Source organism: Zootoca vivipara, chromosome 15 (genome assembly GCF_965207765.1).
Source record: "Zootoca vivipara chromosome 15, rZooViv2.hap1.1, whole genome shotgun sequence".
In the NCBI taxonomy this organism is placed as follows: domain Eukaryota; kingdom Metazoa; phylum Chordata; class Lepidosauria; order Squamata; family Lacertidae; genus Zootoca; species Zootoca vivipara.
Window position 1 is genome coordinate 13,226,661 of NC_142598.1, and position 12,552 is coordinate 13,239,212.

General features: G+C 41.1%; 1 protein-coding gene across 2 annotated transcripts in view; it reads right to left on the minus strand.

Moving 5' to 3' along the window:
• The window catches only part of GSK3B (glycogen synthase kinase 3 beta), a 60,550-nt gene that overhangs the window by 11,128 nt on the left and 36,870 nt on the right, over positions 1 to 12,552 (minus strand). The window contains exons 9-10 of one of the 2 annotated variants that reach the window (XM_035140437.3): positions 6,292 to 6,330; positions 3,269 to 3,455 (exon numbers count right to left, since the gene is read on the minus strand). In XM_035140437.3, coding sequence (XP_034996328.1) covers positions 3,269 to 3,455; positions 6,292 to 6,330 — 226 coding nt within the window. The remainder of the gene's footprint in view (positions 1 to 3,268; positions 3,456 to 6,291; positions 6,331 to 12,552) is intronic. The other variant, XM_035140439.3, reaches the window with a different exon arrangement.

A 12,552-nucleotide genomic window follows, 5' to 3' on the forward strand; every position in this document is an offset into this window, starting at 1 on the left:
AAGAATTTATAAAATATTAAAAATGAACTCATAAAGTTATCATGATCAAATGCTGCAGCATATTACTATGCTTCACAATTTAGCTCTATATCACCTATATTTCTTCTCATTTTGTTTTATAATACATAAAGGTAAAGGGACCCCTGACCATTAGGTCCAGTCGTGACCGACTCTGGGGTTGCGCGCTCATCTCGCATTATTGGCCGAGGGAGCCAGCGTACAGCTTCCAGGTCATGTGGCCAGCATGACAAAGCCGTTTCTGGCAAACCAGAGCAGCACATGGAAACGCCGTTTACCTTCCCGCTATAGTGGTTCCTATTTATCTACAGTGGTACCTCTACTTACGAATTTAATGCGCTCCGAACACATATTTGTAAGTCGAAGAAATTTTTAAGTCGAATCCCATAGGAATGCATTGGGAGAAAAAATTCGTAAGTCGAAGCAACCCTATCTAAAAATTCGTAAGTAGAAAAAATCCTATCTAAACCGCATCCAAGATGGCGGACGGACCTCCATTTGTAAGTAGAAAAATTTGTAAGTAGAGGTACCACTGTACTTGCATTTTGATGTGCTTTCGAACTGCTAGGTTGGCAGGAGCTGGGACCAAGCAACGGGAGCTCACCCCGTCATAGGGATTCGAACCGCCGACCTTCTGATCAGCAAGCCCTAGGCTCAGTGGTTTAGCCCACAGCGCCACCTGGGTCCCTCTACATATTTTCTCTTAATAAAGTATTTTTCAAAAATCATTCAAAGTATTAAAAGGGGGGGGGCAATAAATCAGGACCGCAAATCAGATTTTATGTCTATTTATATTGGTCAAAATGTAACAGATTGAATTGTAGAATACTAATGTGTTGCTGTTTATTTGATACTGTACTGCCCTAGATGGAGGTGGAGGGTGAATTAGCTGGCTACAAATTATGTTTAATGCTGCCAGTGATTTTTTTGTAGACCCAATGTTCATTTGGTGAAAAATGATTTATTACTTATACCCCGCCCATCTGGCCAGGCCTCCCCGGCCACTCTGTCCAGAGATGGCCTCTGTAACCATCAACTTAAGCAGCATTCAGAGTGGCAATGGCAATTTTTTTGAGAGCTGAATATGTTCTTGCTAAAGCACCTCCAGATAAAACTGAGCCACAACAAAAGGTTGTCCTGCCTGCTTGCCTGGGCCATAGCCAACTAATGCATCCGATTTGTGCAAGGATGTCCATTTGCACAACAGGTCTTTTCAGCCCCTCTCTCCAAATCTCAGGAAAGTGGGGGAACCCCAAGAATAGATTTAAGTGGCACATGGGGGGGGGAGAGGCAAGGAGCCCCTTTGCATAAGTGGAAATACTACCTCTAATGGCAGGCTTACACTATGTTGAATACAACCCTTAATTTTCCCTCCAGCCTGCCATTTACAGAACACCAGAAATAATCCAAGACATACCAGTGATTTTGACAATATTAGTTTGAACTGCCTCAAGTAATTTGCTGAGATGAGGCAAATTAAAGATCCAATGTAGTTAACAAGATGTTCAGAGCAGTGTTGTGGTTACTTTCATATGTGCAGAAATGGAAGTTGGCATGGTGGGTCTCGGGTCAAGAGGAACTGGCAGCATTTACTGTTACCAACGCAACCAGGAAAGGAAGTACCATAACTCAAGAGTAGAGCAAATTCTTTAAAGGCAGAAAAGGTGCATCTCAACAGCAGCAGCATTTGTGAGATTAGAAAATACTATCCCAGCACTCTCAGTACCCTTTCGAAACCTGAGAAGCGGTCATGGCCCTTTCTCTGACTTTAACATAGAAAAGAGTATCTTCAAATAGGGCTGCAATATTATTAACTGGCTAGATATTTTTTTTTAAAAAAAAAGCTTTAAATTAATTAATCAATTAAAAATAAATGTAAAAAGTACTGCTGATTAAGCAGGTAACATTTTATTTTTTAATTATTTTTTAATATAAATGCCTATAAATACAGAAAGTGGCAAACACTATCACATGCAAGCAGAAATGCCTCTTCCAATGCCTGCTTTGACACATAAAGGTAAAGGGGCCCCTGACCATCAGGTCCAGTCGTGTCCGACTCTGGGGTTGTGGCGCTCATCTCGCTCTATAGGCCAAGGGAGCCGGCGTTTGTCCGCAGACAGCTTCCAGGTCATGTGGCCAACATGACAAAGCTGCTTCTGGCGAACCAGAGCAGCGCACAGAAACGCAGTCTACCTTCCCGCCGGAGCGGTCCCTATTTATCTACTTGCACTTTGATGTGCTTTTGAACTGCTAGGTGGGCAGGACCTGGGACCGAACAACAGGAGCTCACCCCGTTGCAGGGATTCGAACCGCCGACCTTCTGATCAGCAAGCCCTAGACTCTGTGGTTTAACCCACAGCGCCACCTGGGTCCCTAGCATCCTATAAAAGAAAATATGCTTCTTGCTTCAGATATTTTTTTAACCATGTGCAAATTAAATTGATATGTTAACTACAGTTGCCATAAATTGTTGAGCTCCCCCCCCCTTTTTTTTTTTGCAAAGCTGTTTGGCAAAATTGCAAGAAGAAAAATGCTGTTTTTGAGCTATTTTTATGGGAAAACAGCACTGCCAACATGGGCAAATCCAGACGTATGGCAACCCTATGCTAACCGAAATGCATGTGAGTAATTGTAATTGGGTTGCAGCCATCTTTCCAAAGAATCTGAACAATACAGGCCACAAATTATGCGTCTGTTTTACAACCCCTAACAATTGTACAGTTCTTGAAAACATGTGCAAGGCAACTGCAAAAACATACTTCCCTTAGCCTGCATTTCAGCTGATCCCCTAAATCTGGACTCCTGGATGTTCTAAGTTACATACTCAAGTTACATACTCAATTAGCTTATTAAATACGATTCCTGGTAAAAATGTGAACATGAGCAGTAGTCTCTATTCTTCCAAGGATATTTCAATCTTCTATCTAACAAGCAATTTCATCTATGACTAACTAGGAATTGAATGTCCCAATAATAATGGCAATCATGACACAGAAGCACCAGCCCGTTGAGATTCGAACAGCCTTTCTTCGATCAAGCCAGATTAACTGAGGAGTAAAGAAGTCTCTCTCTCTCTCTCTGGCCTTTTTTAACCCTTTCTCTACACCTTCTCGACACAGTTCACGCTTTGAAATATTTCCACTCTTTCCAGCTGCCCAATCCATCCCTTCTAACCACTATTTGAGATGATGCCATCTTTGTGCCATAAGAAACTGTGGACACACAATCTTCCTTCATGCTCCCAGACTACCTTGAGTGGTGAAGTTAAAGAGTGCAGGTTTCTCTCGCCCACTCGGTAATTTGATGTTTGGGTCCCGTAATTCATCAAAGAAAGAGTGTGCACACGCTTCCAGCGGAGTCAGGCGTGCAGTGGGGGTATATTCCAGCAGACGGCTACATAGCGCTATTGCTTCTGGTGGAGTGCGGGGCCGGAAGACCTACGGCAGAACAAGAGGGACAGTCCATCAATACTCTTCTTTGCTCTTGTCGTTGAAGGGCTGAGAATCTGAGGAACTAAACCGCTCAGAGTAGGAATTATACATTAGCTTATAAAGTACTGAAGCTTAATCAAGCTTCTAGGGTTGAATGGGTTAAGTGCAAGGAAAGTTGTTGTACTAAGGTGAAGTTACAAGGTCACATGGTGGGGGGACACACACAAGACACAGCTGAGAAGAACTTTTAGGAAGAGAGAAATAATCCATTCCAAACATAACAGGAATGCAGTCAGCCATGCATATGGGTTGGAGGAGAGAGAAAAGCAAATGAGCAGGATTTTCTGAAGACCACGTTCTGAAGCATTTACTGAAAGCAAAACTTTTAAAGATTTCCACCTTTTAAGCAACCAACTGATTTTATACTGGGTGTGGATTCATGCTGATAGGGACACTGATCAGGTCTCACAGTTTTGGTTTATCCTTTAATAATACACAGCAAGTAATTAATTAGGATAACTTCCAAATTTTAGGTGTTTGGGAGTATTGTTGAAAGGTACTCAGCCACTAGTTTTTCTCTCAGACATTTGCCATTGGAGGTTAGGTCAAACAACATATATTTCCAGTATTCACAATCAGTCTTTTGTCACCAATGTTGCACTCCATCTACCTTCTCCTCTCTCACACACATAAACATTAAATAACCACACATTCATAGGTTCCTTAAGCATTTTCTTTCACCTATGCTACAGGTGCAATACAGGTCATGAGCAAATAGTATATGTAAAATCTTGAGACAAGGGTGGGACAAAAACTGGCAAATCCAACTCACAAAACACAAAGGATGAGATTCAGTTGTGGCAGCTCACTTGCACAGTGGAAACCTGCTTTTGCAATGAGACTTTTGGTTCCACTTCTCCCCTATCTAGCCCCCTGCACACACCCAAAATCTGCCCCAGAAGGATACTCAATCCTCTGGAGCAGATTTCTGGGTGCATGGAAGGCTGCTAGTGGGAAGAGAGGAAGGAGAAACCCTACTGAGGGAACGGATTCCCATGCATGTAAAGTTGGCTCAAACCCCAAAGCAATAGCATATACCACATGTAAAATCAACTGCAAATCTGCTGAAGAATTAAAAGACAAGAATTAAGTTAAGGCAGGCAAACGGTGGCATAAGCAAAACTTCTGCAGTGCCCAGATGTTGCAAGAACTATTAAAATGAACCAGGCTGCTGCTTACTTTCACGCCTGGGGCAACTGTGGGAGGGAGTAAGTAGTAATAACATAGTCTGAAAGGAATCCTGTAGACCTCTAAAACAGACAATGAAATTAGCCCCTCTCCGGCTCTAGCTTGCTCAGGCCAAGAGATAAGCCAAAGCAAGCCCTCTCCCCACGTGCATCGAATGCAGGGGTGCTCTTTTCAACCCAGGAAGAAATTACCATGTTGCACAGCCATAGGGAAGATTTGTATGAGAGAATCAACAGGTGAAGGAATGTTTGACTATTCCCTCTTGCAAATGTCATGAACACAAGCTCACCTGTCTCTCTCCCCCTCCCCCCCCCCGGCCACTAAACTGGATTTGTGCTTAGTTCTAGTCTCAGAATCCAGCTGCAGAGGGAGAAAAGGAAAGGGCTAAGCAACCTCACAAAACACCTCTGAAAACTCAGCACTTCTCCTACTCTTGCTGGGTTAGGAGAGGTAATGAGAAGCTACTGCAGCTGGCTCCCCTAGTACTACTCTGGTAGCAACTCCTGAATAGGAGACGGTTGCCTCTGTGCCCTGACATACTTCTTGGAGCTACTGTTAACATGGGTGTGACATGGGTTTATCTTATATATTTTTACCAGGTGTCCCCTTCACTTACAACAGGGATGGGGAATTTGTGGCCCAGGTGATGTGGGACTACAGCTCACACTATCCCTGCTCACCGGCTGTTCTAGTTGGAACTGATGAGTCCAACAACAAAATAACTGGAGGGCCTCAGGTTACCCATCCTAGAAACAATTTCACTGCCATAAGTAAGAGAAAATGGCTGTGCTGTCCATCTATGATTGTGGCGAGACCAAGTTCTGGGGTCATGACTGAGTTGTTGAAGCACAATAAATTAAAAAAAAACCATGTTTCATCTCATAAATTTTGGGGAAATTATCTCCATTAAAGAAGTTCAAATTCTTTTTCCAGATACATAATCCATCAAGGTACTGAAAATCCTACATTCAAATTTGAATATACACTAAACCAAAACTTTCCCCAAATTTTATGAACCCCAAATATTGTCCTAGAACTTGTCAAATAAAACCACCATAGGAAATCAGGTGGAAATTCAATCTAAGGTTGAAATACTTTAGGTATACGTGCCTCCTTTAAAATAAAATGGTGCTTTGTATTTTTCTTCATTACTATCTTTAGATGAACTGCTAACTGTGGAACATTTCTTTCTTTTTTTTACTTGTCTAGCAGAACTCAGGCTGACTGTATCTTTCACTCCTTCCATGACTAAGCAAAAGCTATTCACACTTAATATGTCTTGTAATGTACTGCAGCATGTATTCTAGCTTCCACTATAACTGCAGGCCTCATGAAGATCAGGTTGCCCTTTCTCTGCTGGGACTTGGAAAAAGTAATTTGATACAGAATGTACTACATTAACAATGCCAGAAAATTGAAAGCCCAACCCCCACAAGAAACTAGCAGCTAAAAACTGAAAAATGTTTAGAGAGAGAGAACATTTGGCTCAGTGACCTGAAGTATGGCTGCTTGGTGTCAACTCTTCCATCCTCATTTTTGCCTCTCCTCCTCCAACAATAAACCTGATGATATGAAAAAATATTTATGTACATACCCGTACTCCTGAGGTGAAATGTCCTGTTCCTGACGAGTCCTAAAGATGATAATGCAGTGAAATAATCCAAACAGGGGGAGTCAATCCAAAAGAATAGTCCAGCAAGGAAAAATATATCCAATATTATCAGAAATCCATGGTGATGGGGAAATATTAAATGTTTAATACAATTAGAACCTTTAAACATCAGTCTCCATAGCAGCAAGTCCAACTTTTTTTAAAAAATGATTTTGCAAGGGTGAGGCATAGAATAGAAACATTTTATTTTAAATGCATGTTCCAATGCCAGTGACTTTAGTAAAAAGTAACAAAAAGATGAAATAAAATGTCTATGTAGAAGTAAAATTATACTGAATTTTCAATATTAAACTGCAGTCTTCTTCCCAGTCTTGGAGATAGATTTCCAGAGACATGGGAAAAAACATGAGACATGCTCTCATGTACAGACTACTCTTTTTTTCTCCACTTTGTCCCAAAAGCACAACATGAGAAGTGTTTTTGAAACCACACATGTAATAGATAAAGATCTTTAAGATTCAGTACTAAAAATAACTATTTTAAATTTCTATAAGCTATGTGTGTATCAGGCCGCCGCGGATTATTCTTCATTTTGGATTGACTTCCCCGCCAATGGATTGTTAGTGTTTAGCTTTTTTTTTGGCAGATATCTCTTTAGGATGCTTCAGGAACTGGACATGACATTTCAGAAGTGCTGGTAAGATCTTAACTCTCCCCTGCCCCTTTATTGTGGCTTCCTTCCTTATTCCCTCATGGCCATTTAAAAGGGGGGAGGATTTGGTTTATTTCTTTTCTTTTACAAGCACACACTGATAATGAAAGAAACACACTACCATTGTTTAACTCTTCTTACTTTACTGCAACCTGTTCTACTGCTTTATTCACCCACCAAGAACTACACAAAAGCATACAAACAACAAACATTAAAAGCAAGGGACTGTCACAGTTACAGGTTAAGTGGTCAATAATACAGCTTGCCAACACTTAAGCACAATGGGCCGCATTACAAGCTGGGGATGTTTTCGGCGTTCTATTGTGCCTAGGTGCAAAAGGGCAGGTGGCAAAGTACGCTGTTAGCTGTGAACCGTCCCCACTATTATGTTTTAAGCATAATGGTTACTGTGTTTAATGTAGTTTTCAGTGAGGGAATTTCTGGGGCAAATAATCCGCGGATTATATTTTAGTCTGCGGACTAAAATTTAGCACTCGGTCTAAAAACCGGCCCGTCACAGTGAAATCTATTGAAATCTAAAGTAAGTCTTGCTGAAGGAAAGGAAAAGCTAAGAGCACAAAAGAGAATGCAATTGGGCAGACTAACCTTTAGTATGCAGACTAAATACGGCCAGATAAAATGCACAGGAAAGCCACACGCAGAAAACAAAAACTAAAATAAAACGTGGACACTGATAGGAACTTTTCAAGTAACTTTTAAATATTATTTCACTTGTTCATTAACATATGTTATCATGGTCACAGACAATTTACTATTTTAGGTAGACTTGCTTGATTAGTTAAATAATTTTCACAGAGGAAACCACACTGAAAAATGCATATACTGTATACTGTGTTTCTCCGAAAATAAGACACCGTCTTATATTTATTTTTCCTCAAAAAAGCACACTATGGCTTATTTTCAGGGGATGTCTTATATTTTTCCTCCTCCTCCTCCTGCTGCGGCCGGTATTGCTGCTGTGCCTATCACTATGTCTTATTTTCGGGGTATGGCTTATATTCCTTGAATGCTTAAATATCCTGCTATGGCTTATTTTATGACTACATCTTAAAATAGGAGAAACAGGGTATATATATATATATGGGCCCTGCAACAAAATGTTCCGTTTCAGCCCTGTTCAGCACTCAAGCCAACCATAGTCTCAATTCCAGGATATTCCACTTCCATTTCCCTTCCCTTTTCATTACTGGAATGAAAAGTTAAGCATGAAGAGATGCTATTATCACCATGTAAGTTGTTTTGGACTATTTTATAAAGTAACAAATATAATTCAACTAATCTCAAATGAATTGGTTGGTCAGAAAGTAGAGACGACAAGTTTTTAAATTGCTTTGAAACAGTGGATCACAATAATTTAGAAAGTACTTAACTTACACTTGAAAAGCGGGGGAACAACTCAAAACATTCAGTTATGAAAAAAGGTGACCCCCCCTTCCCCTATTATTTGTACAAGAGCTCTACCTGTCAATATATCATCAGGGCTGCATCAGGGCCATGATGGGTCCTGAGATGTAGCAAACTCCTCCAGCTCCAAACTCATGTAACTGACAGTTATGTACACATGTGCATTATTGCACACACATGAAGAGTAGAAGAAAACTACATCATGCACAACAAAATGCAGGAGAGAAAACTGCTACACCTTTTCCATGCTTCCTGAAAGCAAAAAAAAATTCCACCCCCTCCCCACCGATATGCATAAATTTTGCAAAGGGGTAAAGGGAAATGTGGCTGCTGGTCCTGTTTTTTACTTCATGCAACTTCTGTGGCCCAACCGATTCTGAGGATGGAGCGAAGGGACACTCTTGAAGCTCTCCACTACCCTCAGAAGCTTGGAGAGTTGACACCCAGAGGAGGGCATTTTCATATAAGCAATCACGAAGCTTATAAACCAAAGTCTGTTTTTCTTTAAAAGGAACTGACTATGTACTCAGAACAGTATGGAATGCTACTCAGCCCATCTTGGGGCAGTGGGCTGTAAGTAGAAAGCGTGGGGTGACTCCTCGCCCAGAAATGATCTACATGTGACCCTGCCTGTCCAATTAGAGGAGAGGAGCCATTCCCACCATAAGGGCTGTCCTCCAGGAGCTTGTAGATACCTCCCCCCTTCCTCCTTCTCCCCCCTCCCTCTCTCTCTCATACACACACACCAGTAAATCTGGAGAAGTGGGAGCATGTAGTAAGACATGGCTGAAACAAAATACTGTGCTGTGGAATCAATGTATGCAGGGCTGGACCAAGACATTTTGCCAAGGTGGACCACCAACCATGTTATTTTGGCACCTGAGACAGAAAATCCCTCTCCTGCTTCCAAGAAGCAAAAACAATAATATAACTAACAATGAATTAATATAACTAACAATCATTACACCCCCAAAATCAGCTGCCAGAGGTGGCCTTCTCCTAGTGGCAGGACTGCCCCTTTATGGGAGGAAAATGAAGTTCTAAGGATACCCAAATGAAACTTTTGCATCTCTCCTGCAGAGATATGAACTTTTGTTCTGCAGATGGCAGAAACAAATAGGAAAAAAGAACATGCTTTCTGCTTTAAATAATAATAATAATAATAATAATAATAATAATAATAATAATAATAATTTATTATTTATACCCCGCCCATCTGGCTGGGTTCCCCCAGCCACTCTGGGCGGCTTCCAACAAAACATTAAAATACAGAAATCCATCAAACAGTAAAAGCTTCCCTAAGATGCCTTCTAAAGGTCTGGTAATTGTTGTTCTCTTTGTCCTCTAGTGGGAGTACGTTCCATAGGGTGGGTGCCACTACCGAGAAGGCCCTCTGCCTGGTTCCCTGTAACTTGGCTTCTCATAGCGAGGGGACCGCCAGAAGGCCCTCGGCGCTGGACATACAGCCTTTGAGACTGCATGAATGGGGCAAATGAATTTTGACCCGATACAATGAAGGTTTGTCACTTGCTTTGAGGAAGGCAAGGTCTCCACAAATGCATATGATGGGAAGTAGCAACTGTCTATTTTCAGAGGAATCCCAAGCAGCAAAGAATGAAGTAGCAGGTGAATGCAGATTGTTGAAACTTTGCAGGGAGAGACACCATGATGTAAAGAAGTGAGTCCTGAAGAGGAATGCAAGGGTGCTAAGGCACCTAATTTGCTTTCTCTCTCGGGTAGTGGGACAACCTAAAGGAAGTGCCTGTTATATGACTAGACAATAATAGCTATTAAGAAGAGTGAGGAAGGCACCCTGCAGCTAAAAATCTATAGTGGCAGTAGTCTTGCACACTTTGTTTTCTAAAGAACACAAAGGTTATCCAACCTACAAAACTACAGAGGCTGGTGTGTAATCTATTTATTTATTTAAAACATTTCTACCCCACCTTTTCAGTAAGATACCCAAGGTTGTGAATAATAACTAAACAGTCAACAAAACAGTCATTGCAACAATAAGATCAAGGAACAGAACAGCAAATAAAATGACCAATAAGTAGCTGAAAGGCCAAACATTTTGGTGAAAACAAAACATGCCAGGAAAAATGTAAATAATTACCTTCCATGAACTACACTAAATACTCAAACAGGATCTAAAACACTTCCTAGGGGTAGCCAATAATTACTTACCTGGAACCTAAACCCTGTGGACTGGGATTTTTTGTTGTTGTTTTATCAAGAGTCTTAATTAATAATTAAATCTGTTTTCAACAATACAGGCTCTAGGAACACATAGTTATCAGAGGGCCATAGGACCTCAATTTCCCTAACCTAAAACTAGGGGTGGGGAAGAGGAAGCAGGGGTAACCCTGCAACTTGTCAGAGAGACCTTTCTGATGAGAAGAACTCTGGACTCATGGTCATCTGAAGGAATACTTTGGTCCTGACCCTACCGGTTCAACCAGCGTTCAGATTTTCCTGGATGAACTCCAATTTCCACCAAGTAAGGCATACTTCTTATCGGTCTAGCACAGGGGTCCCCCCAAACTAAGGCCCGGGGGCCGGATGCGGCCCGATCGCCTTCTAAATCCGGCCCACGGACGGTCCGGGAATCAGCATGTTTTTACATGAGTAGAATGTGTCCTTTTATTTAAAATGCATCTCTGGGTTATTTGTGGGACATAGGAATTTGTTCATATTTTTTTCCAAAATATAGTCCGGCCCCCCACAAGGTCTGAGGGACAGTGGACCGGCCCCCTGCTGAAAAAGTTTGCTGACCCCTGGAGCAGGTGGGATTGTTCTAATTGTGCCTCCCTTTGCTACTGTCTTCCCCTATCTTATGCCAGGCTGGTGTAAGCCCTCCTAGACTGCGGATTTATCCATTCATTTACTTCATTGGCTCCCTCTGTGACCCAGTAAGATTCCTATGTGTAGAATGTCTTTTCAGTTACACTTTGATCCATATGTTCATTCTACATTAACTTTATGGGGTAATTTGGATGTGAAAATAAAGAGGAAGTCCTTTGTGAAAGAATTGAGTTGACAGCCAGATATCAGTTAAAAGCATCAGATTGAGAACGTGTGCCATTTTCAATTTTGCTGTCTAGCTGCCACTTACCACTAGAGCTGAATCACGGTATTTACAACTACAGCTCCTTTTAGTGTCTATTTAGGAAATGTCAGCTTTGAGTGCCTTAATGTCTCCTATTTTTGCTGGAAGAAATAACTGGATCTTCACTGAAAACTAATAGAGTGTTCTATTCATTCTATTAATGAAACACTGCTTCATCATCTATTTGGGCTGTTTCTTTAATTTTTAGCCAAAATTGAGTCAACAGAACATGATGTTTCTGGTATGCTGGACTCCACCATGCCTTTATAGGAAGAAATGATGTAACACTGAAAATGTTTTGAGGCATACAATGTGGTCATGGTGCTATGGTGTCTTCTTTCTGGCTAGAAACTATTGTTCATATTAATGTTGTCTGGAATATTTGCAGATGCTCACAGACTCTTAAATTATATCCTTGAGGTGTGGTGACTAACAGGTGGACAACAAAAGTGAATTATGTGAGCCTTTTGGTGGCCAAAAGACTTATATTGCAAGGTTAGAAGGCCAAACATCCACTATGTACCACTCAGTGGTCTGAAGATCTCTGCCCTTTCTTTATCTGAGCACATGGCTTATAACTATTTGGACATAGGAACTGCTTATATTAATCTATACATTTAAATTAGGATTGATGTAATATTTGTATTATCAATGTCAACTGCCTTTGTTTGCTTTTTCTCCTTTCTCTCTATTATATTTGCAAGTTTGTTTTTAAAATTGCCCTGTGCAACAAAAATTACCAGAAATCTACAAAGGCGGCTTCTAAATTGTTATTGCAGCAATTATAGCAATGAACTCTCACTATTCTAGCCACAGTAACAGAGGAAACATGGAGTAAGACTCCACCTACTGACCTGAAGGTAAAATTAACAGGGCCATTAAGGGCTTCAAAAGTAAAATTGTAGTGCCTTAACTGAACCTGCTACATGTTTCCTATACCCATGTTGAGCCTCACAAACTATCTACCCAGGATGGCTCCATACACAATGTGTTAGAT